This window comes from Marmota monax, unplaced genomic scaffold (assembly GCF_021218885.2).
Source record: "Marmota monax isolate L192 unplaced genomic scaffold, Marmota_monax_Labrador192_F-V1.1 WCK01_AAM20220418_F8-fsc00031, whole genome shotgun sequence".
NCBI classification, from domain to species: Eukaryota; Metazoa; Chordata; class Mammalia; order Rodentia; family Sciuridae; genus Marmota; species Marmota monax.
Window position 1 is genome coordinate 19,080,782 of NW_026695197.1, and position 26,793 is coordinate 19,107,574.

Below are 26,793 nucleotides of genomic sequence, written 5' to 3' on the forward strand. Positions count from 1 at the left end.
AGGAGCTCTCGGTGTGACAGTGGCGAGCCCCGGCTTCCCGGCAGCTCAGAGCGAGCGCAGGTCGGCTTCTGCCGCAAGTCCCTCCTCGCTCTTCCCTCCCACCTCCCGCCGTCAGGGCAGCCAGGTTTTCAATTTCCACCTTCTCCTCCAACTCTCTCTAGCCCATCAATCTGACCGAGAGAAGGGTGCCCACTTTTGGTCTTACTGGCTCGGGAGGTGGTGGTGTTTTGTTTTGTTTGAAATCCCTGTTTCAGGGGAGGGGGCGTGGCGGGGAAGGATGAAGAACTCGGTTCCTTTACTCTGCTTCTGGAGCGCCTATTGTTGCTTTGCGGCGGGAAGCCCCACACCCTTTGGTCCCGAGGGACCGCTGGAAGGTAACGTGCATCTATGTTTATTACCCACTCTCCACTTCTTTTCTGTGCTGGGTCCTCTCTGCCTTGCCGGCCCTTCTTTGGTTCCTCCTTGTGCCTCCGAAATCCTCCTTGCTTCCCCACAGTGCTGTCCATCTTTCTCATCAACCTGGAGCCACTTGTCCTTCAGCGCTTCTAATGAGGGCATCCCCTGGTAAATCAAGAGGAGGCAACAGGCGGGCAGGGTGTTGTCTGTCTTGCCCTATCTCATCCCGCCTGCTTCCATTGTATGAGTCCCTTAATCGTTGCTGTCCAGCCACCCGTTTGCCCGTGGGCAGTTCTAAAACCTTTTCCTGTCTTTGAAGCTGGAGGGTTGAGAGGCAAAAAAGTTGTTGGAAAGAGCTCTGCCTTCCAGCGCTCCTCCTTTTAACCTTGGCCCAGGGTTTTGAAAGTGAAGGTGGCAGGGGAGCTGGCTTTAGTTTGATTAGTGCTTGCAGGGAGCATCTAGTGGGTGGCTTGGGTTGAGAGGCTGCCTGGCGTCCTAGCTCCTCCAGATTGTCAGCCTCGTCCTCCCCAAAGCTCTTTCTTTCCCCACTCTTCCCGGGCCTCCTCCTAGACTCTAGCTTTTCTTCCTTTTGAGTTCTGTATGGAAGTCTGTTCCGTTGGAGGCAGTCTGCCTGGTGGAGTGAGAGTAAGGTCACTTGGAGCCAGTACTATCATCTAGTTAAGTAGAGAAAGGCTGGGAAATCCCAAAACCCAGCCCCATCATTTCATCCACTTGTCTGCAGAGGTCCGAGTTGGCTTATGTGTGCATGGGGCTGTTAATGGAAATGAATGGGGAAGGTTTGCTTTGCCTAACAGGTTTCCAACTCTAGTGCTAACTAGAAGCATGACCCTCTCTAGTTTGTCTCCTGAGGAACGCTGAAGTTCCTTCCAGGTCCTATATTCTGACTTTTGATGATTTGGAGGCCATGCCATTCATTTGAAAACTATTTGTTGCTTTCCTGCTTAGTACCAGGAACTCTTTCAGGAGCAGAGATGACAGCATAAAAGAGAACAGGATTATAGTCCCTGTCCTAGTGGAGCTTACATGTCATTGGTGGGAAAACAGATGGTGCATTTATGAAAATATATAAATGGTGCTTAGGGTTATGGAAGAAAAGAAAGTAGAGGGGACGTTATGGAGTGCTGCTGGTGGAAGGTGGTGAGATTTTAATTTGTGCTCAGGGAAGGCGTTACCCAGAACTTGATTGATCCTTGAGCAAAGGAGCTGAAGGAGGTGAGAGAATGAGCCACAAGGACACCAGGGTGAAGAACAGTCGTAAAGTCCCACAGACTGAAGTGACCCTGGTCCAAAGTAACAGGAATGAAGATAGAGTATTGTGGGGTCACAGATGGAGCCAGAAACCAAGGTGAACTTTTTTTTATCCATTCATGTGCTTATCTGTAAGTCTGTCTCAGGGGACAGTAGACCTCTTTTCTTCTAGGCTTCCCATCTGTTCTCTGTGTGAGTGGCTATCCAGGTGGAAGTTGGGGAGCTGTCAAACTATGTCCAGGGTTCAAATTTCTGCCAGTTGAAGCTTTTGTTCATGACTTTCATGATAGCCTGGGTTCTGCTCATGTGCTATATTTTACAGAACATTATCCCCCTTTCATCTGGTATATTTCTTTCCACCTTCTGTTCCTTTGCCCCACTTCAATACCACCTTCTTCAACTAAAATATCTCTTTCCATAATTTCTTTTGCTTCCCTCTTTTTATTTTGGGGATGGGTGGGTAACTGGGATTAAAACAGGGCCATGTACATATTAAGGGAGTGCTCTACCACTGAGCTACATCCCCAGCCCTTTTTATCTTATTTTGAGGCTGGGTTTGAACTTGTGATCCTTCTGCTTCAGTCTCCCAAATAGCTGGTATTAGAGGCATGTGCCACCACGCCCAGCTCCTTTTGCTTCTTAACTCTGCAATAAATTAAGCTCCTGGGTGCTCATTTAGTATTTCCCTGATTGTAGATGATAGGAGAGTTTGGTCTCCTAAGTAGTTAGCAAGTGATGCTTACCAGGATGACTGAAAGAGTGCTGGTGGGGGTCCATTAATGATCATTGGGAATAGTGTTGGAGTGACAGGGACCATCAGTGGAGCAGGCTGCACTTTGGGGAGCAGGGCCATTGCCCATGGGACACTGTGTGCAAGCAGTGCAGCTGGAGGGGTGGTGGTTCTACCTCTGTGAGAAGTTTCTTCATAGCTTCAATCCTTTATGTAACCAGTAAGCTGAATGCCTGGTGCCTGTTGGTACTGCACAGGGCTCTGAGGATGCATGAGGTCTTTGAAGTAAGTGCTGGAATAGAATTGGGAACACAGAGGAAAGCCCACTGTACCACTGGTCAATAGCCTCTGAACTCCAATTGCAAAATCCAATATCTCTCAAAATGGGAAAATTTGTTGGGAACTTGTTTGTCAGCAAAACCTAGCCTTACCTGATCTGAACTCCTTTGGCAGCAAAGCCTGACTTGAGCAGGCAGAAGGCTACTTATAATGTTTATTTCTGCCATTAAATGTGAGTACTCCTATATTTTTCTGCAGAAATATCAGTGTCTTTGATTCATGAGGGATTCCCCAGACCCCACTGGTAGTGTTATATAGTAAATGGTATATGTTCTATAAAGCTTTCCTAAAATAAGCAAATTTCTGAATTCTGAACCTTAACTAGACCTAAGCATTTCAGGAAAAGAATTGAGGAGTCATGCTTTAAAAGTAGAACTTGAGGGAAAGAAGAAGTTATATCAGTAGGCAAGAATAGAGAAAAGCAGAGGCACCCATTTATTCAGAGCAAAGTAATTAATGACAGTGACTAATTAATACTGATTGCATATAGATGAGAGGTCCCTTTATCTTCACAATTCTCTTGAAGGGTGAAACCCAAATGGCTTAAGTAATTTGCTCAAGATGGAATTAGAATCAGACCCTAGCTCTCTCACTACCCAAGCCACCAGAAGCATCTATACTACTCTTTCTCCCCAGGTGATCTTCATGAGTCCAGGAAGGTCCAAGCTGTGTCCAAACCATCTGTGAGTTTTAACCTTCGCACCTCTAAGGACCCAGAGCATGAAGGATGCTATCTTTCCCTGGGCCACAACCAGTCTTTAGAAGACTGTGGCTTCGACGTGACAGCCAAAACCTTTTTCATCATTCATGGATGGACGGTGAGCCTGAGGAGGGAGCTCTGTGGTTTTACACAGATTTGGTTCCTTTTGTTTTGGTCAATTAAAAAGAATACTGATGCTTCCCGATTCTAAACCCTCTCCCCCTCTTTCCTTGTGGGCTGCTTGTATTTCAGACAGCTGTGAAGAATGTAATGGGCACTTTGCTGAGGGGGCCATGTGGACTCCAGCAGGGCGGTATTTAGTGCTGGCACACAACAGGCTTTCAGAAAGTGGGTCTCCTGAGGGCAGCAGCCCAGCTCCACTGGCTCTGAAGGACCCTCTAATTACACTTAATTACATTGGTCAACCACTGCCTGGAGGGGGCCGTCCTTCCGTAAGAGCTGAGCTGAACTGAAGCAACTTGACTAGCTCAGAGTCTGTGAGGGCCAGCTGGCCTGGCTGGCTGGCTGCCTTTGGCATGGCGCCCTTGTATTTGCAGAGAGATGGGCCCATTTAAAGGAACTGGGGCTCTTTATGTGCCCTAGCTGAGCAATTCCCATTGAAAGGCCCATGACAAACCTCAACAAAAAAGGGCTTTGACGCTCAGCTTCAGAATCTCTTGGCCAGCGAGGGATTTATTCATTCATGTAATGACAGTCTATAGGAAAATGGCACTATTAAGTGAGCAGGGTTCTGCGTGGGCTAATTGCGAGGGGACATTCTTCCACTTAATGGTAAGAAATTCATATCTGTTACATTCTTTCTGGGTGTTTAGGTCGATCACCAACAGTTGCGATGGGGTCAAGGGCAGGAAGGGTTGGTGTCTACCTACATAATGTGAAGAAAGGGTTGATTAAAGGCTTGTCCGTCTGTCCTCGTCCTGCAGCCTCCGATTGAAATCATGTGTTTGAACCTTTTTAAGTCTTTCCTGTCAAAATGCAAATACAAACTGCCTGTGACTTACAAATGGAGTGCATTCCAGAAAGTTCTTTTATAATGTGTTTGGAACTTGGAACAGCCGTTTCCCATAGAAGCAAGATTGTAAATTGTGTTTGGGTTCCCAGGCTAGGCACAGAAAATCTATTTATTTGATAATGTACTTGTAGATAGGGTTCAGTCACCATTTATAACTTGGTTTCTGTGGGAAAATGTGTTCTGGATTCTAATTTGGAATTCCAGGGATGGATTTTCACTACTTTGGGGTCAAAAGAGATGGCAGAGATAGGTTGTGGGAAGGGGTCATTTGTTAACTCTGTGTTTGCCTAGGAGGCAGCATCTCCCTGCATCTCTAAGGGAGTAGCTAATTCTCCAAGGCAACCCTTCCGAGCTGCCTTTGAAGGATGGAGCAGGCCACTTGCCTGTGACAGGGACTTCATGCTTGTAACACCACCAACCCACAGTGGGGCAGCTACATAGGACACTACCTATGAAAGTTTTGATAGGAAAAACTGGGGATGTAAAGAGCAATGAAAGAAAATGCCCATGTAGCAATTCTGCCTCTGATTGGCTGTGCTCATGTGCAGATGTTTAGTTCCTAAGTAGTAAGTGTGAAGGCTCTAAAATTGGATGGGGAGAGGGTCAGCAATGGAATGCTGTATTCATAGGGAGTTTTGAAGCCCAGGAGAAGAATATATAAAAATAAGTTCCCCATTTTCTTTGCAGACGAGTGGCATGCTTGCAAACTGGCTGTACAAACTCGTGTCAGCCCTGCAGATGAGAGAGAAAGACGCCAATGTAGTGGTAGTTGACTGGCTGCCCCTGGCTCACCAGCTTTACAGAGATGCTGTCAATAACACAAGGATGGTGGGTCACAGTGTGGCAAGGATGCTCGACTGGCTGCAGGTAACCGGGAATGAAAGAACGAAAGCAGTCATTACCTCTCCCCAGCAGGATCTTAAATCTGAATGGCCTTAGGAAATACAGGCCATACTTTACCATGAATTTCCAGATTCTGATCAAATGCATTGGGATTAGCCAAGCAGGGTGGCACATACCTGTAATCTCACTTACAAGGGAGGCTGAGGCGGGAGCATTGCACATTTGAGGCCAGCCTGGGCAACTTAATGAGACCCTGTCTCGAGATAAAAAAATAAAAAATAAAATAAAAAGGGCTGGAAATGTAGCTCAGTGGTAAAGTGCCCCTCAATGTAATCCCCGATACAAAACAAACAACAAACTACACCAAAAATAAAAAATAAAATGAAAACAAAGCAATAAAAAAATAGACATTAAAATTTTTGCTGAATTCAGTATTATTTGAAATATTTGAAAGCCTGAACTTTCAGAGAGCCTTTTAATTATTGATAGATCTCTAGATTTTTCCTGTGACTTTATTTGTTGTAAGAAAATTTGTCTTATGGCTAGTTACTTGCTGATCTTAGAAGCTGATACTCTTGGTTTATTGGGAATGGCCAGGAGCCAGTCAGGTTTGTAATTTCAAATAACTTTTGAAGTCTGCTCTTGCCTCTGAAGCATGGCTGTGCTTAGGGTGGGAAGGAGGTTTGTTCAAACAAATGCCACCTAATACCTCATTAAAAATATTTAGTCTGGAAAACAGACCCTGAGGTCCTGTATTTACTTTTTATAGGTTAATGATTTGCTTGAGACTAGTGGACTTAACCAGGGCAGGAGAGACAGGGGTACATTGGCAAAGTGACTCTAGGATCTGGGCAATTCCAGCCTGGCTTTTCTGGAACTCTAGAATTCTGGGCAAGATTCTTGAGCAGTCCAACTCTCCTCTGCCACAACTGTTTGAGAGAGTTGGGTCCCTGAGCCATGGGGTCAGTTCCCTATCTCCTCACTCCCTCACAGTTGAGTACTCTGGAAAGGAATCATGTTACAACTCTGACTTCACATGTGGGCTTGTGGTGAGGATGCCCGCAGCTCCTGGGCCCAGGGTGGAGGTCAAGGCCTTATGAGGGCAGGCAGAGAACAATCCGCTGCAGGCTGTGGCTGGCATGTCAGTTTCTAATGAGTATGGTGGCTTTGACCTTCATCCATACTGTTCTCTCTCCCTGCCCCCTCATACTGCCAAATAGAATAGAAAACATGTAGGGAACATTTAGGGGAAGGGTCAGGTATGGAGCCTATAGTCACATCCTCTGCTCTGCCCCTTCAGCATTTGAAGTGCCACCAAGTCCTTGTGACCTCCCCGTCCTTGGCTGTGAGTCATGTGTGTTGCATGTTCAGCAATGCCACTGATGCCCTGGGGAGTCTCTGTGCCCATGGCCCCTCCTCCATCCTGAAGGACTTGTTGAATGGTGGGTGGAACTGGGGGCTCAGGATCACATTCTTCATCTCACACTCTTTGGTGACTTCCTGCAGGAGAAGGATGATTTTTCTCTAAGAAATGTTCACTTGATTGGCTATAGCCTCGGAGCCCATGTGGCTGGGTACGCTGGCAACTTTGTGAAAGGAACAGTGGGCAGAATCACAGGTAAGCCCTGCTTCCACCACCATCTGTGACCCCTGAGGTCCCTTTGCCACTCTCTAACATGGGTGTTCTGAACCAGAGTACTCCCCAATGAGGCTCGCTTTGGAAGGAACTTGGCGAATACCCAATCTAGAACTTTCCAGATGTTCTTTTCAGTCACAGGAAACCTTTTTACAAATTGAACTTTGCAGGGCCCCAAAACATGAGATGATAGAGGGGGATATTTGGATTGAAGTTGGCAGGAATATGTGATTGGTGTTAGCCTTGCCTTGTGAGCCTTCCTGGAGGGACTTCAGGGTCTCTGAACACTGGGGAACATAGTTTGGAAACCACTGGTCTAATCTAACAGGTGCAGAAACAGTCAGAGGTGAGGCAACTTACCCAGGGGCAAATGGCTGAGAACTAAGGAGCAGAAGCCGGGTGGCGACCCATCCTCTAGGCTTCTGGGTATTCTTTTCAGGTCTCCACCCATGATACTCCAGGGATTCAAGAGAAAAGAAGAAATGATAGATTCTAGTTTATATTCAGCCTCTGATTTCTCTTTCTTCCATCAATAGCCTGTTGGTTAGCATATTTATTAATAATAGTTACTTATTTAAAATGAGTAATTTTAAACAAGTTACTATTATTAATAAATATGCTAACCATCAGGCTATTGATAATTAGAGACTTTTCTGACATTGATACCAGTTGGTCGATTGAAAATTGAGCTTACTATCTGGAAAATTGAGTCTCAGCGAACTTCCACTGTGAGAATCGTTTAATGATTGTGAAAAGTGTGAAAGATTATTTTTCATCTTTGGGCCCTAGAAGTTCCTTCACACTAAAATTAGTGGTAAATTTGTTGCCCTGACTTTCTGCCCTCCTTTCAACATACTTTTACCTGTATTTGTACCTAGCTTCTCCCTCACCTGCAAGTACCAAGAATGCCATTTTAGACTCTTTTTTCGTTGGTGTAACTGAGGAGCACAGACTGGGTAATTTTTAAAGTGTAGAAGTTTATTTAGCTTCTGGCATCTGGGAGGGCCTTGCTACTGCATGATAACATGGTGGAGGACATCCCATAGCCAGACAGAACAATTGTGCTAGCTTGACTCTCTCTTTTAGAAAACCACTAATGTCCTCATGGGGACCCCACTCTAATGTCCTCATCTAATCTAAGCCTAATTACTTCCCAAAGGCCTTCCCTCCAAATACCATTAACATATATGTGTTTTGGGATCAAGTTACAGACCATAGCAGCTAGTAACCTAGAAGAAAAGATGGGTCAATTTTTTCCCCTGTAGTGTTTTTATTTTAAAACAGGATTTAGGCCCTCCTGATTGATGCTTACCACAGGTTCTGTTCTTACTCTGACCATATAGAAAAAGGGGAGGCAGAGTAGGCCTATCCCACGTCGGCCTCAGCCCAGGCCCTGCGCCTGGTGGGTGTTATGAATGGGAAAACATGGAGGAAGAAAGAAAGAAGAAAAAAGAAAAGAAAGAAAACCAAAACAAAACAGGACTCTTAGATAAAGAATGATTTAGTAAAGACAGGATTTCAGATTTTGGCAATAAGCTGGTAGAGTAGTTTTTTAAAAAATATATTTGTGAGGCTTCATTGGACTGTCTCCATTACCATCTCTGGGTGTAAGTCTAATATATGCACAGATATAAATCATAAAAGAAAAGACATTCATTTAGATCCAATGATTCCATTTAGCATAGCTTAGTAGCTTTATTTTTTATTTCTAAGAAGGTGGGGCTTGAGCTGTCCAAAGTGAACTGTGGGAGTGTGGCCACTCCTGGCTGCTCATTAACCCACTGCGGGTGCAGAACGGCTCTACCTGAGGCCATTCTGGGTTCTACCTGAACCAGAGGTGATACATTCTAGGGATAGACCCTCTGGATTCACTCTGCAGCACTCAGGCCCCCTCAGAGTCAAGGCCCAGAGTGTCATTGGCAACAGGGACAAACTGCAGATATGGTCTTTCCCTGCTTTTAAACCTGAAATGAGATGGGGCTATCATGAGGGGCTTTCCAGTTCTCTCCCCAACTTGTTTGGGTGGCAGTTGTTGAGAGGGCTTCTCGCTGTGGCTGTCCAGGGAGCCTACAGAATGCTAATCAGTGCTGTGTGGAGTTGGGTGTCCTGAGCGTAGCCCATTATTCCAGCCCCTATCAAGTTGCCAGCAGCACCTCTGAGGGTATTTAGCTCATTGCTTTACACTGCTGTGCATGTCTGATGGAGGAAGCTGTCTCCTCATCTCTCCCTTCAGCTAGTAGAGGGCTTAATTTAAGAAATATGAATGAAACGTTCACTCGGGGTGGACTCTAGGCTGATGTCAAATACTGATGCTGCCTGATGTCAAGTACTCTAACGTAATTACTTGACAGGTGAGTGGTGAGGTACCTCCTGCTCTCTCTAAATTACATAGCAGCCCTGCACATTTTACAAATGGGTACCGTGGGACTCAGTGATAAAATAACAGGCCCAATACCCTAAGAGTAGCACAACTCGGATTCAAAGCCAGATTCCAGAACCTGCACCTAACCACGGAGGCATCCTGCCTCTCTTCTGGAGGTAGAGATAAGATAGCTGTTGAAGAACAGCAGCTCAACCCTGCTAGGCCAGAATACACAGCCCCCAGGCATTTCCTGTGTGTGTGTGTGTTTACTTTCCATGTGCTGTTTTGGAGGAATCTACAACTGATTGGAAGACGTGAGGTCCTCTATCTCCCCCCACCCCCCCCGCCCCTTTTTTTTGGAGGATGTAAGTTTTTCCTCCCATTACTAGTTTAAAAAGTAGATTGTATCACTATCTCCACCCCAAGTCTGTGGGCCATAATTGTGTGTCAGAGACAGTTCCGAGCAGGGAGGCCGGCCCAGTCTGGGTAGGTGAAGGCCCCGCCTGCCTGCTGGCTGGCCTGTGGGGCCCTGTCAGCTGCCTGCATTCCTCCAGTGCAGCTTGGTTTCCATGGCACTGCCTGTCTGGTGGGGACCTTTGTTCACACCAAGCAAAGAACCTCTCTTATATTGGTTGCAAAGCAGAATGTTTTTTTTCTCTCTCTCCCTTTCTCTCTTTTCCCTTTCCCACTACTGCACATGGCAAGAGGCAGGAAGAGGCCCCTTAATGTCAGTACTGTGGTCCTTGCCGTCTCTAAATGGGTCATTGTGGTCTATTCTGGAAGAACCCTGCTTTTGTAGCCATCTTTCTTTTGGGTTCTGGGTTAGAGATGAGCCCCTAAATATCCTGGGCTTCCTTTCTGCCTTGGTCATATATTAAATCATCTAAACTTCTTCTGGAAGTTCTTTATTTTCAGCCTCAACTAGTTCTCATGAGTAGTGAGTCCTACGAGGCGTCTGCTCACTCTAGACATCTTTGCATTTTGTTTATCCTGAGATGACACTCTCGAGCTTCCCATGTGCTCCCTGGTTCTTTGTCCTGGGGTCCGATGAGTCTGGTTCTGTTACCCATCTCCTCCTTTCAGGGCAGAATTCTTGGCCCCATCTCCTCCTGGTCTTGGAGCTTTTAGGTTAGCCGAGACACTGTTGACAGGTGAGGCCAGCCAGGGCTTGTTGTGTGTCTGGGGGATTGTCTTGTGCAATGTAGGATGTTTAGCTGATCCCTGGCCTGTCCCAACTAGATGCTAGTAGTTCCCTTTCTTACAATTGTGACAAACAAGAAAGTCCCCAGACATTATCGAATGTCACCTGGGGGGCAAAATCACTCAGAGGGCAAAACACTGTTCTAGACTGATCAGAGCCTTTTCTCTGCTGCACCTCACATGTCTTAACTTTCTCCAGGTCCTCTCTGTGTGTCTGTAGGGCAAAGAGCCTTTCTGGTAAGGAGGAATCCAGTTCCCATAATTACTTGTATTTCGTAAATGTAGCTATTTCGACAAGTATTTAATTTCTTAAGGTCTCACATGCACAGTATGAATAAAGGCATTCAGGTTCTACTTCATAGATAATACTGAAACCCAGGGATGCTTTTCAATAACTGGTCTACAGACCACATTTCTAGATTTTGTGCCAGACCTACCTGTTAAAATCTCTAGAAGTCAGGGAGTCGGAAATCTGCTTTTTATGCTTTGCAAGTTCTTCTTCTTCTTTTTTTTTTGAATGGTTTTACATTCACATAAATTCTCTTACTATTACAAGTTTCCTTCCTCATACAGAGGAAGATACATACAGATAACTACAGATAACTATTGCCCATTCTTCCAGAGGGTTTTTTTTTTTTTTATTTTTAGTCTTATAGCTACATGGTACATCCCAAATTTTTAACAAGCTCCCCAGTCCTCTTGGTGCATTCTCAGATGTGAGGACCAGGGCCCTATGCAGGGCTTCTTGCTGACTCAATACAGACAGTTTGGAGGCAAAAAGGTTTTCTCATTGTGGCTGCTAAACAGAGGAATTCTGGAGGCGTGGTGTAGTGTTTTAGGGGTATTGAAGGTATCCCCTTTCTTACCATCCCATCCCTGGGCCTGACTCATAACTAAAGGAAAGGGAAGAGTAAGTCCAAATATAAATAGCTCAGTTGAGAGAGACTGACTCTTCCAGAAGGATGTAGTCACTTATTTGTTTTGTAAAAATTCTGCTGAAATTAGGGCCATGGAAGGCTCAGTGGCAGATGACTGGACTGAATGGCCGAGACTGAGGCAGCCCAGGTTCTTTCTAGAAGTGCTCTAGTTCTGACCACCCATGGTTCCTCAGAGCTGGTGGCTATGTGGACCTTGTAGCTAGTCTCCTGGTTCTGCTAAGGCATGAGGTCACAAGGAGGCTTCAGAAGGCAGTGTCAGCTCTCCATTCACAGGATATAATCTCTATGGCAATGTCTTGGGTCAACTGCATATGAAAACGGGTTCCTAATTTCATTCTCTGCTTCCATGTCACGGTGCAGAGGGCACCTTCATTCTGCACAATGGAATTCTACTCAAACTCAGGCCTTGTCAACATGGTGCACCTGACGTCATCTCTCTTGGCTTCTCCTGCTGCAGGTCTGGATCCTGCTGGGCCCTTGTTTGAAGGGGTGGACATCAACAAGAGGCTCTCCCCTGATGATGCGGACTTTGTGGATGTTCTGCACACTCACACAGGAACCTTTGGCTTGAGCATTGGGATTCAGATGCCTGTGGGCCACATTGACATCTACCCCAACGGGGGTGACTTTCAGCCGGGCTGTGGATTCAATGATGTCTTGGGATCAATTGCATATGGAAGTGAGTTTCTTATCTTCTGCTTTGTGTTTGACTCAGTTTATCCAAACTCCTTCTAAATCAGCCAGAGCTATCAGCTGATAGCTATCAGCTATCAGCCAGAGCTCCCACACAAGTCATTTTATCATTCTCACTCCTCCCACAGTGGCCCCAGTGCTGTGTTTAAGGTTTTGAGTCCTATTGTATGCCTGTTAATAGCATCCATTTGCTTTCTTGTGTTTCCAGGCCACAGGTGTTATTGATTAATTTCTTTTTATGACAAAAGTAACACACACATGTTTACTGGAAAAAAAATCAAGCAATATAGAATAGCATTAAGCAAAAAAATATAACCATCCCCCCATGCCTTCTTATGTTTTCTCTCTTTTTTTTTTTCTTATGTTTTCTCTTCAAGGGTGGCCAGCATGGATGTTTGTGTGTGTGTGTTGTTTCAGGCTGTTTTCTGTGCAAATTTATATATGTTCTTCTAATTTTTCCCAAATCACTTTGTTCTCCAACTTCCTTTGGTCTGTTGTAATATATGATGAACATTTTGCAACATCAGAGAAAGTACATTTATTAATTTTATTTTTTTTAGGCTGTATGATATTCTATAGTGTGGCTATACTGTATTTTAAGCTTTGGTAACATTTTAAAGAAGCCAAACCAAGAAGTTTTTCTTGTTCACTTACAATTTATTCTCTGAATGCCTGAACCTATTTTCAGCAGACTTGGGCTGAAGTCAGTTTGCTGCTGAAATTGCTGTGTGGCCCAGTGACTGATCACTCTTTGGGATTCCCATACTCTCATTGCCCTGGACGCTGGCAGCATTTCCAAAGTCTTGACTCCATTTGGCTGTCTGCACTCTGAGACTTTGTGCTTTGGAGGTCCCACTCTCTCACTTGGTCTTAAGGCTGTTCCCTGCTCCCAATGTGGTTAATGTCTAAGTAGCTCTGAGTGGCTGAAAGGCTCATGAGAGGGTAGTTCTCCTCTGCTCCAGCTTTGGGATGATGGCATTTCTTAAATTAGTGGTGCCAGTGATGAAGGTGCTGAGGTAGCATTGCCAGATTTTTCTTAAGATTACAGGAATTATTTCAACCAATTACTGTTGACTTCAGCCTCTGGTTGCAAAGAACAATGATATTATAGACCAGAAAATTCAAATTATACTCTTAACTTTGCAACCAATTGTCTGTATGAACCTGAGCAAATTATTATCTTACATTTATGGGCTTTTTTTTTTTCTTTTTTTTTTTTTTTTGGTCCTGTGGACTGAACGGAGGGATGCTTTACCACTGAGCCACATCCCCAGCCCTTTCTATCTTGAGACAGGGTCTCACTAAGTTGTTTAGGGCTTCACTAAGTTGCTGAGGCTGGCCTCAAATTCTTGATCCTCCTGCCTCAGCCTCATGAGCTGCTGAGATTACAGGTGTACACCACTATGTCCTGCATATGGGCCTTTGAATTATAGTCTGGAGTTGAATGGTGTGGGCATTTTCTGAAAGGTTGACTAGTAAATATTTGTAGCCTTATAGGCCATACAATTTCTGTTTCAACTAATCCACTCTGGTGGTAGCACAGAAATAGCCATAGAGAATACATACACCATTGCTTCTTCACCTTTTGACTAAGATCAAATAATACATATACCAACAAATGGGGTTATGCTCCAATAAAACTTTAGTTATAAGACCAGCCAGCTGGCCAGACATATTTTGCTGATCCCTGGACTAGATGATGTATAGCATTTGATGCCCTTCCTGAGTTTTGTGACCATACAACTCTGGTAGCATTTAGTGACTCCCACCCCTCAGCTGGTCTGCATCACTGTATTTAGCACTTATTATATGAACTCTCTTTATTTCTCTCTGTCTTATTGGTGCTGTATTCTTACCAAGGTTAGGAGTTCAGAACAGTCTTCAATTCTTCCACATCTTCATAGGAGCCTAGCACATCACTGGTCCCGGATTAATATGGATTAAGAATTACACAAATGAACATATAACAAATTGGAATAAAAAATAAATTAATTAATTAAAAAAAGAATTACACAAATGAAAAGACTAATAAACTGATAAGGTGTATAGTGATTATAGATGGAGTGGGTCACCATGGAGAAGTGGCCTGTCCTGCATGGTCTGTCTTTTTCCCCCAGCCATCACGGAGGTAATGAAATGTGAGCATGAGCGAGCGGTACACCTCTTTGTGGATTCCCTGGTGAATCACGACAAGCCGAGCTTCGCTTTCCAGTGCACAGACTCCAATCGCTTCAAAAAGGGGATCTGTCTCAGCTGCCGGAAAAATCGTTGCAATAGCATTGGTTATAACGCTAAGAAAATGCGAAACAAGAGGAACAGCAAAATGTACCTAAAAACACGGGCAGGCATGCCCTTCAGAGGTAATCTTCGGGCCCCAAAGTGGCCCTTAGTCTTTCTTTCTCTCTCTCTCTCTCTCTTTTTTTTTTTGGTACCAGGGATTGAACATGGGGAACTTAACCACTGAGCCACATCCCCAGCTCTTTTTTGTATTTTATTTAGAGACAGGATCTCACTGAATTGCTTAGTGCCTTGCTTTTGCTGACGCTGGCTTTGAACTCATGATCCTCCTGCCTCAACCTCCTGAGCCCCTGGGATTACAGGCGTGCACCACTGCACCTGGCTCCATTTACTTCTTTTTCTTCTGTTATGCCTTCCTTCTCATGAAACTAATGAAAAGGCATTCTCTAAGGTTCCTTTTCCATTTGCTAGGATTATAGGTGTGTGCCACTGCATCTGGCTTTTTCCTCCTTAATATTTTGTTTCCCAAGAGTGGTGGCCAGCACAGTCATATCAAATTATTGCAAATCAGATCCCATTGGGCATGTCCTAAGAAAATTATTCTTCAAAAACTAATGGTGAGAAGTCCTTCTGTGCTGTGAATAACACTATATGATCATAATATCAGTATCTGAAATTTCTGTTTTGCATTAAACTTTTCAAAGCCATTTCATATTTGATTTCTCATTTGATCACAACAAAGCTGAACTAGGATGAACGGAGGATTACAAATGATTTTTATAGTGTGCTATAGAACTATAGTGTTTTGTGGGTATTGTTCTACACATGAGAAAGTTACATATGAGACTCAGAGAGGTTAACACCTTAATCCTTAGTCCAGGGTCACACAGTTAGAAGATATCGAGGCCTAAATCCCCGAAACATCTCCTAATCCCTAAATTCAGGGCTCTTCCTTAGTGGTGACCTCTTCTTATGTCTTTGGACAGAATAAGACTAAAGGGAGGCTGGAGGCCAGATTGCACTAAAAGGATGTTAATCCCTAAAATCCAGGGTGCTGGGTGAGTTGGTGTGGGTGAGGGTACCTGAGATGACAAGCAAGGCTCACCAGCATCTTTGATTTGCTGTCTCTACAGTTTACCATTACCAGATGAAAATCCACATCTTCAGTTACAAGAACAGAGGAGAGATCGAGCCCACCTTTTATGTTACCCTCTATGGCACCAATGCAGACTCTCAGATTCTGCCTTTGGAAATGTAAGTCCTGAGTTTCCTTTTGCAACTTTGGCTCAAGATACAGAACAAGCTGGCTCACACTGAGAGGGGAAGGGAGCTTTTGAACAAGTGCAGGAGTGACGTTGGATTGCCTGGGGAAGGGGCTGGCTGGTTCTAGCCATCCCCAGTCCACTTTCCCTGTGGTGTTCTCTCCACCAACCCTGACTCAGAACATTCTGGGAGGGAACCTCCTATGATGAATCAGGGGCGTGAGAAAGTGCTGGATCAGCTGGGCAGAACTGCTGTTTCATTTCAGGCAACGCCTGACACCTGAGGCTTTAGGGAATCTGGAACTTGGTGAACGTCATTTCTGTACCTTTTAAATGATCGGCTGTGGGAGGGGCACATGACCGTCTGTTTGTATTTGTTGAGGACCCACAGGGACAACGTGCCCTGCAAAGTAATGTTGAGCTTGTGAAGGAACATCATCAAAGTAACTCACTGCTCAGGGCTCAGGGTCTAGTGTGCACACACTCTGACAAACAGCTGGGGCCAGGGCAAGCCACACTGAGTGTTCAATGAAAGGGACAAGCAGGAAGGGGCTAGGAGCTGAGAGGGAGACTCAGGAGCAGAGAGGAACAGCACAGTGTTGTGTGGTGATGTGACTTCCTGTGCCTTCTCATTGCTGCTTTCTTGGTCCCGTCTTCCCAGGAAGTAGTAGCATGAACAGAGAGATGCTCAGATATTTATTTTTAAATTAAAAAATTTGTTCTAATTAGTTATACATGACAGTAGAATGCATTTTGTTACATCACACATAGAAATGATTTTAATAAGAGATCAGATGACAGTTCTTTCCCTGTCAATGTGGAACACAGCTGAACTTTCACCTTGGTCCTGTGGGAGGGACTTGACTTCTGCTTCTCTCCAGTCCTTATAGGGGAGGTGCTGCCACTGTGTCACCTGGCACAGTGAGGCAGTTTTTCAGGTGGCAGGGAGTGACACAAGCTTCTCTCTCACTTTGTAGAGTGGAGCAGATTGGGCTGAATGCCACCAACACTTTTCTGGTCTACACTGAGGAGGACTTGGGTGACCTCTTAAAGATCAAACTCACCTGGGAGGGGACGTCACAGTCCTGGTACAACCTGTGGAAGGAGCTCCGTAGCTACCTGTCTCAACCCAGCAACACCAAGTGGGAGCTGCATATCAGGCGCATCCGAGTCAAGTCTGGGGAAACCCAGAGGAAGTAAGTACTCCTGGCCCTTCTTCTGCCCCACGTAAGTGATGAGCAGAAGACTCCAATCTTATGCTCTGATCACAGGCTCTTGGCTGGGAAGACTAGGAATGAGGGGCTGAAATTCAGCTCTTTTCCTGTTTTCCAAGCCCAGTGTCAGCCTGGAGGAAGGAGGGTTCCTCTGTGAAGGGGTCTTCAGGGGTGCTGCCTTGTCGATCTGTTCACTGCAGGGCTAACTGGAACAGCATGTCCCACTGAGGAGGTCTGTGTGAGAGGACCTGGTTTCCCCCAGCACCTTGTTTTCAAAGCATGATGCTCTCTCTTCTCTAGAGGGTCTGAGTGGGGGATGTAGGGCGAGAGTTCAACCTTCAAGGAACAAAGAATCCTCTGTGCCATGCCAGCTGGCACTTCTCCACTTCTTGGAACCCTGAGCCTTGCATGAAAGACCCAGACCTTTATATGTCAACTTCTGATACTGTGCCCCAACTCTCTGAGCAGGCTTCTATCTAAACAGAAGTGGAAGAGGGCTCAAAGCCAGCAGAGCCTGGGAGACCTTTGTCAAGAGAGGAGGGTTTTCTTAACCACGTCCTTCCCCCCAACCTCTGCAGTGGTCACTGCCAGCCTCGGGGTGGGAGGGAGCAGCTTCCACCCTCTCGGTCCCTCTCCTGGCATTTTCTTCATTACGATTCTTCACACGTCTTGTTTGCGTCCATCCACCTGCATCCCAGCATAGCAGCAGATGGGCTGAATTGGAGCTTTGGATCCTTCCTCTGGGCACTTCTGGTCTGGGGGCTCAGATGGGGGAGACTGTTAGTGCTAAGCCAGTGAACTAGATAATCCTATGTCTTTTTTTTTTTTTAACTTCTCTAGGCTCTTCTAAGTACAGCCTATGCCTGTGGGTGTGGTAGCAGAAAGATGATTACTTTTACAAACTATTTCACATATAATAATCACCCATTTAATCCCCATTGAGACTTAACAAATTAAGCAGTTTTCCTTATTGGTTTCAGATAGAAGGTTTTAAAAGTAAGACATTATAGATACAGTTGAAGTCCCACTGTGCTCTTTCCTGGTCTCATTCCTCCCCTTCTTTCAAACCAAGTATAAAGAATGTTTCGACATTAACTAATGGTAGTGTTTCCTTACTTCATATTTTTATGCCATTAGTATTTTTGTTTATATCCTTAAACAATATATGGCTAGGCAAATGCTCTGCCACTGAGCTATATCCCAGCTCTACAAGTTGCTTTTTTCATTGAAACATTGTCTGTGAAATTAATCCAATACATTGAGATTTAATTCTTATAAGTCATCATTGTACAAACACTGAATACTTAAACTTTTACCTTTTTTTTTTTTTTTTGTAATTACAAATAGTGCTGAGATGAATGTCTTGGTGCATTTTCCTTGCACCTCTGTGTGGAGGCTTCTTTGTGGCCAGTTTACTAAAAAGTGGAATTGCTGAGTTCTCATATGTGCAGCCTCCAATATAATCAGCTATTATTACTCTCTGTCCAAAGTGGTTGAACGAGTTATCAATCTTGGTCACATAGTAATAGTTCTCCTTTTCCTTCCTTCTCACCACCATTTGGTGGGACATTCTTGCCATTCTCATGGGTTCCCTAATGTATTCATTTGCATTTCCAGACTGTGAGTGATGCAAGCCATCCTTAGGGATTCCTGGGAAAAGTTTTTAAACCATTCTAAATGTGGTTCTTGTCCTGCCTCAGTATCAGGGTCAAGTTCCTCACACATTTTTGATTATGCAGTCATGCTGGTCAAACACCAGGGAGGCTACATGGATAGCCTTAGGTTATCATGAAATGGTTACGAGTCCCCTGGCCATTTCTTGTGATCTTGGCTGCCTATTTGCTGAATTGTGCACTTTGACTTGCAGCTGGGTTCCGGTTACTCTTGCCAATGTGTATTTATAGAGCGCCGTCTTAGAGGCACCTGGAATTCTTCCATTCAAGGAGTTCACAGTCTAGTGGAGAAGTTGACTGTAGATATAGGAATCAACAGCAGTTTCAGGCAGTGTAGAATACTGTAAAATAAAACGACACATTCACTTTTAACTGCACATCGTAAGAAGTAATGACCATTGTAAAAACAACATCTAGATAAGAATATGCCTTTTTACTAAGTTGAGAGGTCCAGAGAGGATTAGGTTCATGGGGGCTTCCAAGAGGCAATGGCCTTGACGGCAGGCAGGATTTGGGGTAGGTAGGGGAGAAGGTGTGAAGCTGGATCCTAGAAACCTTCAAACTAAGACACAGTTTGGAGTCCAGCAGTAGCCGTGGCCATGGCTGTTCTGAAGCTCTGGCATTGGCACGGCATGATGAAAACTTCCCTTTCCCGCCTCCAATTGCCTGGAATCCAGAGGGTATGGTCTGCATCCCCTTAGAGCTTTGGCAATGTCAGTGGTTTCTTTTTTCTATTATTATTATTATTATGTTTTTTTAGGCTGACATTTTGCACCGAAGACCCTGAGAACACCAGCATATCCCCTGGCCAAGAGCTCTGGTTTCACAAGTGTCGGGATGGCTGGAGAATGAAAAATGAAACCAGGTAACCAGGACTTTCTCTGTGTTCTGATCACCCTGTACCTGCTGGGCATGGACCGGGGCACTTGGGCCATGAATGAGCAAACCAACAAGAACCCCTTCCTTATGAAGCCAACCTCCTGCTGGAAGGACGTAGATGATAAATAAGTGAAAAACATAGGTTGTCAGAGGGTGCGCATGTCCTTCTGCCTCTTGGTCTGCCTCCCCTTGAAGATGCTCATTGCCTGTGGCCCTGTTGGGATCAGGTTTTTCAGTTGCGAATTCCCTGGGGTTGGTGTCCATGCCCCTCATTTTAGATTGAAATCTCCTCTGTAGTGACCAGGGCTATGGGAAGACCCAGTCTTCTGAGCTTCTTCTGGAATCAGGTTGGAGTGGGAGCAGCCTGGGAGGGAGAGAAGAAGCACAAAGCATATTTCGCTTTTTAGGTTTTCTGGAACCCAGTTTGGTGTGGGTAGATATTAGTGGGCCTGATTCACCCCTCTGAGAATCAGGAATGCTCATGTGTGGAGCTGAGTCAGTGGACAGCTTGTTTGGCTTCAGTGTCCCACTGTGCTATCCTGGAATCCCACGATTTCAGGCTGAGGAAGGCCCAGGTCAAGGTGTGAGGCAGTGGACTTCTCCAGGGAAACCAGCCACATGCCTTCTGAGCCTAAATGCTTACTGAGGATGAGGGGAGACCATGTGTTCATGCATACATTGAGCACTTAGCACATGCTCACTTAGCATCCAGAGACTTACACAATCATTTGCTTTTATCATCAACCCCAAAAGGCAGGTGTTGCTATCCCTGGGTGCAGATGAGGAGACCGAGGCTCAGGGAGATGAAGTCACTCTCCTAAGCTCCCCCAGCCGGTGATGGCAAAAGGAGGACTTGGAGCAGGTCCTTCTGCTCTAAAGTTTGTGCTCTTTAGTGCGAAGGTTCTATCTGCTCAGACGAATCACCTCATCTTGGTCTGGATACTAATTATCAAGCATACTTGGGGGGTCCCCTGTGATTAACTGTCTGCCAGTCCTGAAGGCTGGGCTGCATCTCCAGCTGCTCTGTCTCCAGTTTAGGAGCATCAACAGGACCTCAGGCTTAGTGATCACAGGATGTGTGGGGTCTAATGACTGCCTCTCTAATTAAGGGACTCCATCTAGTGAGGGCTCACATGATTTTCCATTATAATTATGATTTTAATTCTTTATGTTTGTGTCCAAATTTATACCTTTCAAAATGCTTCCTCATATATTAACTTCATGGATCCCCTGAACAGCCTTGTTCTTTGGCCACACTGGGAAGACTGCTATTTTTATGATGAGGGTTAAAATATGTTATTCTTCTCTGCTCCAGAACTTCTGAAGGTTAAAATTGCCATGACCTGCCTTACCCTTTTACCTAAACTTCTTTTAGAAAATAAGTTGCCCTTTCCCCTCCCCTGCAAGGAACAGGAAACAGGAGGATCTCAAGGAATAAATGAACACTAGGAAGTTGTGGTATCCCTAGACATATGCAACACTGTCAATATTCTTCCTCTTGACATGGACACCATACACCTGCTCATTGATTAAAAGACAGAGGTTCAGAGTGGTTCAGTAGCACATTCCTGTAGCTGAAACTAGAATTGGGGCCTTTTGACTCAGCCTTGCCTCTTTGTTGCCTTATTACAGTTTCTTATGTTTCTAGACAGAGGCAAAGAGGGCACTTTGATAGTTCTCCTGTTTGTGTGGGCTTGGGTTCACTTGCTATGCTAAACACTGAATGTATGGGTTGTTATATACACAGCTAAGGTCCCAAAGAGGCTCCCCTCGGGTATTTCTCAGAGTGAAGCTGTGGCTTTGGGGGCAGGAAGGAGAAAGAAGCCGTCAGGATCTTGTCTGCTCCTCAGAAAGGAAATTGAGCAAAATAGTTGCCCAGGGGTGTCAGAAGCTGATTCAGAGCACAGCCCTGTCCAGGGCTGCCAGGTGCTGGTGAGTGAGCTAACGAACGCTGGACTTGCATGATTCCTTTCAGTCCAACCGTGGAGCTGGTCTGAGGGTGCCTGGACGTGTTGCCAGCACGTAAACCAACCCCGCCGTCCAGCTGTCCGTGCACATGGAGCAAAGTTACTGCAGAGGACCCACCCAGTGAAGGACTCCTCTTGGACTTGACCTTGGAGCCCCTGGGCCCACCTCTGTTGCCTGTGAGGGTTGCCACTTCCTGCATGAGGAGACTGCTCTGCTGAAGCACCAGTTGCCGCTCTAGATGAAGTCTAACTCCAAACCTCCATTGATGCCCCTGGGAGCCAAGGCCAGACCTGTGTGGGAGCAGCAGAATGCCCGGGGCCCTCGAGCACACCCAGCAATCTCCCAGTGGCTGGGTGAACCCAGGCTTTGCCTGACCCCAGAAGGCTGGCTGGGCAGTGGTTGTACTTGGCCTGACTTGGGACTTAGTGTGAGGTCTTTTCCTCCAGAGCTGACTCATGTCAGGATGGCAGTCCTCTTACCTCACTGGCCCAAACAGGGAAACTTAGATCTCGCCTGGGGCTGAGGCCCTGCTGTGGGAGTTCCCAGGGCTGCACTGGTCAATACTGGTTGTATCTTAGAGCTTCCGTCCAGCTCCTTGCTCACCCTCTGAGGCACACATCATCTGCTCTCTACTGTTTCCATGGTTCATCTCTTGATTGAACAAGTGCTTATTGGGCACTCAATTAGCTTGTGGCAGCAGACATGTTACTCAACCTTTCTCTTTGGAAGCTCATGGGGTTGGCGTTTTCTAGAATCCTTTCTAGTTTAGTGATCCATGGGATTCCATGTGGTGAAAGACAGGAGGGGAGTGGGGTGGGCTCCAAGCTGTAAGAGTTGGGGACTGAGGCTTTAAGTGGTTCCTTTCTATTTCTTTTTAGTTAACAGGTGCCATTTCCTCCAAGAGTGACAATTAAATCACTAGCTGTTTATCATACACACAGGGACCACATGGCCAATTGCTAGACAGGGTTGGGATCTATTAGATGTTACATATGCTCTACATACTGTTTACACAGAAACCTGGGGCTGAAGATGCATGTCGAGTGCTTGCCTAGCACATATAAGGCCCTGGGTTAGATTCCCAGGACAGCAAAAAGTCAAAAATGAACCAACACTGTGTTACAGAAAGTATCCCCTGTCAGCAGAGCTAAGAGTTAACACAGTGCTTTCCTTCTTGAAATATCTTGCTTTCACACCAATGCATTTATGCTATTGAACTTGGAAAAGCCTTCAGTTCTGGATCTTGATTTGAATGAAGAAACATGATAGATGAGCAACCCTTTTATACTTTTCAAACGATTTGCATGTGCGTCACCTGGAGCAAGGTGAGCAGGCAGCTATTATTAACCTTATTTTATAAAATCAGGGCTTACTGAGATTCAGCCACATGCTTGGGATTATACACCAAGCTTGTGGTGGAGCTGGGCCAAGGATCCAGATTTCCTGGAGGCAAAATTCATGGTTCATTCATCTCTGAAACTTCATGAAGCTATCTATAGCCAATTCCTGCCAATATGCTCCAGATGTGACAAACATGGAATCCTTCCGGAGCCATCCATAAAATCCCAAACTCTTTTATTAATATATAACCAGGAGAAACCTGTGCCAAGAGGTTGGGTTTTTTATGGGTGAGAATTATTTGGGAGGAGGTGTGCTATCAGGTGGGGGTGGGAGAGCAATTTTCTTTGTACTTAGATTTTTTTTTTTTAAAGGACACTGTTTTAATTTTCACTGTGCCAAAGTTGTGTCACTGTTGAATGCCAAACTTCTGAAGACATAACCAGTAAAGCCTTAATTTAGAGTGTGCTCTCCATCCACTGTGTACTTCTGCAACTGCTTTCTAGCCAAAGTGAAACTTGTATTATTGGCCTTGTGTCCCGGTTACTTCTGACTTCTGTTTCCAGGAAGGGGAGAGTTGGGGACCGAATCCTCAGTGGGTTGTGTATTTATACATTTGGCTTGAAGCCTTATTTGTATATAATGAGTCTTTTTTTTTTAATGCTACTTAAAACTCTATTTATTTCTCAAATGTATATAATGTATAAAGATGAATATACGATTAGTCTTTACTTGAAGATTAACCGATTTAAAGATTTAAAAATTTTAATAGTAAAATAATAAAAAAAAAAACTACAAAATTCTTAATGGCTTGTCAACTGACTTCTTAATATATGGCTGCCCATACCTTGGGTTTGACGTGAAGTGACTTCAATGGAAGATATATTCCCTACTTGATACTCATTGTTAGCAGGACATGGACGACAAGAAGGATAGTTATTTGAATCGCTGCAGAAAGGTCTGAAGGTGGATGTTGGGAAGAACAGGGAGGGTGGTTGGACATGGGTGACATTAGTGAACATATAGATAAGTGACTTAATCCAAACAGAGGCTGTTTTCTCTATTGTGTTAAAGCCCAGCTCAAACTGAGGTTCTGTTCTACGTGGCCACAACAAGTCAGGCTCTCAGTTCTCCACTGTGCCATCCTCAGGGTGATTCTTTCATGTCCACAGCCCAAGGTATTCCCTTAGGTTCCCTTTTAGCCAGCCAAAGAGAAAGGGGAGGACAGTCCCCTCTTAAGGGCTTGACTGAGAAATTCCAAATTCTATTGGCCAGAAATTAATTTCATAGTCGCAAGGAATGCTGGGGAATATTGTTTTTGTTCAGGCCCCCATGGACCCAGCTCTTCAATGACTATTAAAGAATGGATATTGCCATCTGCTTCTCAGGATCACTTCTTATCTCCTGGGAGATGAACTAGGGCACCCTTTAATTCAATCCTGTAGTCAATTTTTAGTAATCTTAAATTGAATCATCACTACGAAGTTAGGTGAATCACATAAATTTGACTTTATTTCTAGGCTTAACTGTCAAGACATTTAAGAATGAGAAGAAAGCTCTCTGTAATGGGTTTAGCAATGGTAGAAAATGGCTGCTCTCCATCTCCACCAGCCACATCTCGACCTCCCAAAACCAGGTGGAATTCACAGCAGTAGGGTTTGGGAATAGAGGCGTGTTCTTAACTTAGTTCAGGTGTGAGAGGAAAGGGCCAAAATGGTGTCTCTGGCAGAGCAAAGGACATAGTCTCAGGACTCCAGAGTGCCTTTTGTTTGACTTGGAGACTGCAAGTCACCCTTTGCACATTAAAGTCCAGGAACTTCCAGGGCCTTATTTGAATTCTTCAAAAAAACGGAAGCACCAAGCTCTTGGAAAGGATGGATACCCAGTGGGGACAAGAATAGTCGCTGTTTTCAAATGTGTTTCTTATTTGCCATCTCTGTGTTCAGATCTGCCCACTGAAGTCTGCCATGTGAGCTCTATGAGGGTAGAGACCTTCATCCGGCTTGTGTTCTCCGGTTACCTAGAACCCAGAATAGTGTCTGGTCCACAGTAGGTTCCCACAAATACTTGAGTGGATGAAATTAGGTACAAGAAACCAGCTGCTTAAATAGGTGGTATGGGAGTTGGGAAAAGAGCAGTTAATTTGGAGTCTGAAGTCTTGGTATATCATGCAGGATTATGTGAGCTTTACCCTAAGTATAATCTTTCTGAGTCTGTCTGGTCACTTAAAAAACAGATAATACCCTGCAGGACTGTTGGGGATATTAAATGTGTATGGTAAAAAAGTATTAATGCTTTGTAAACATTTGAATTAGAAAAAAGACAGTGAGATAAAGATAGAATAAAAATAAAATCCTTTGCATGTATAGTTAGATATTTTATACATAATAAAGAGAGTCTGTTAGTCATTGAAGAAGAAATGGATGGTTGTCTAGATGACGGTGGGAAAGTAGACTCATTTGATAAGGAGAAACATAAAATTAGAGCCCCAGCTTACACTGTATACAAAGCCACTTCCACTTGAATGAAAGGTATGAATGTGAAAGAGGGCTGGGGTTGTGGCTCAGCAGTAGAGCGCTCGCCTCGCACGTGTGAGACCCTGGGTTCGATCCTCGGCACCACATAAAAATAAGTAAGTGAAATAAAGGTTAAAAGAAAAAATCCATGACTGAAATCCCTGAAAATAAAGAACTTTTAAATAAAAAATAAAAGAACTTTTTAAAAAAGTGTGAAAGAAAGTCAAAGGGTAAATAGATACTATGAAATACAAGTTGAAATCTGTATAAAACCCAAAAGATCTAAAATGTCACAATTAGAAGGATAAGAAATAGAAAGTTTGAATAGATCAACAAATATTAAAGAAATAGAAATGCTAATAAAAGATTCTGTTTTACCCGATACATTCAAAAAAACTCCCTGGTCACAGAGGTTTTACTGGGAAAATATACCACTATTTCAAGGAGCACGTAATCTAATTTATACAAGTAGTTCCTGATAATAGTGAAATCTTTCCACATTTCAAACCATTTATGTAGAAAATTAGAAGCCAAATTTGTTTGTTAATATAAACGAGAAACTTACAAAAATATTAAGTACCCCGATGGCTGAACCGTGTCCTCTCCAAATTTGTACATGTCTCAGAATGTAACTATATTTGGAAATAGTACTTTAAAAAAAAGGCAATTAAAGTTAAATGAAGTCAAAGGGTTGGGTCCTAACCTATTCTGGCTGGTATTCTTCAAGAAGAGGAAAAGAGACTCCAGGAAAAGGCCATGTGGGGACACAATGGCAAGATGGCCATCCTTCAGCCAAGGAGAGAGGCCTCAGACGAAACAGATCCTTGCCAAAACCTTGATCTTGCCTTCTGCCTTCCAGAACTACAGGAAAATAAATTTCTGTTGTTTAAGCCACCCAGTCTGTGGTATTTTGTTATGGCAGCCCTAGAAAATGAATACAGCTATTAAATCCAGCAAATACTGTAAAGCCATGAATCACGCCTTAGTTCATCCCAGAAGTGCAAGAATAGATTACAATGATAAACATCTATCCGTGTAATCCATCTAATTAATTTACTAAAGGAAATTTCATGTGATTATCTTAATAGATGCAGGAAAAATATTTCACAAAATTTTTTTAAACTTCTGCCTTATGAATCACATAGAATGGTTGATGGCTTACTTGGCGAAGATATTTGTGACATTTAAAACTGACAAGTGACAGGAGTAAACATCAAGGATGAATAAACAACATGAATCAGCAAAAGGACTTGTTTTGGACTTGTTTTGGACTTTGCAGTGACTAAGTGACTTTTTAGTTGTAAACATGTTTTGGCTATAGGATGACTAGATAGTATGCCCATGTTAGATAAGTTGATGATGTAACTAGGTAGTGTGCTTATGTTAGATAAGTTAGACATAAACAAGTTTGTTGTAAACATATAGAGTATATAAGCGCGAGGGAAACTCCATGTATTTGCTCACAATCAACTCTCATCGCCTGAGAGTAAGATCGTGCAGTGTGAGCCAGTCACCCCGTGTATTGCTTTGTGTGGTGTGCGAATAAACCAGCATTTCAAAAGGCAA

General features: G+C 44.3%; 1 protein-coding gene and 1 non-coding gene across 3 annotated transcripts; both read left to right on the forward strand.

Moving 5' to 3' along the window:
- Positions 1 to 26,793, forward strand: Lipg (lipase G, endothelial type). Of its 2 annotated transcripts, XM_046428412.2 has the most exons (11): positions 1 to 374; positions 1,578 to 1,762; positions 3,371 to 3,552; positions 5,155 to 5,334; positions 6,817 to 6,928; positions 11,904 to 12,125; positions 14,257 to 14,499; positions 15,511 to 15,631; positions 16,617 to 16,835; positions 19,287 to 19,391; positions 21,381 to 26,793. In XM_046428412.2, the coding sequence occupies exons 2-11, from the start codon at positions 1,717 to 1,719 to the stop codon at positions 21,400 to 21,402; spliced, it is 1,452 nt and encodes a 483-aa protein (XP_046284368.1). In that variant the 5' UTR covers positions 1 to 374; positions 1,578 to 1,716; the 3' UTR covers positions 21,403 to 26,793. The 2 variants fall into 2 exon arrangements, with proteins under 2 accessions (XP_046284368.1, XP_046284367.1); XM_046428411.2 differs by lacking the exon at positions 1,578 to 1,762.
- LOC124082023 (small nucleolar RNA SNORA51) lies at positions 8,238 to 8,375 on the forward strand. The gene has a single exon (XR_006848231.1). It is a non-coding gene; the product is annotated as a small nucleolar RNA SNORA51 (small nucleolar RNA).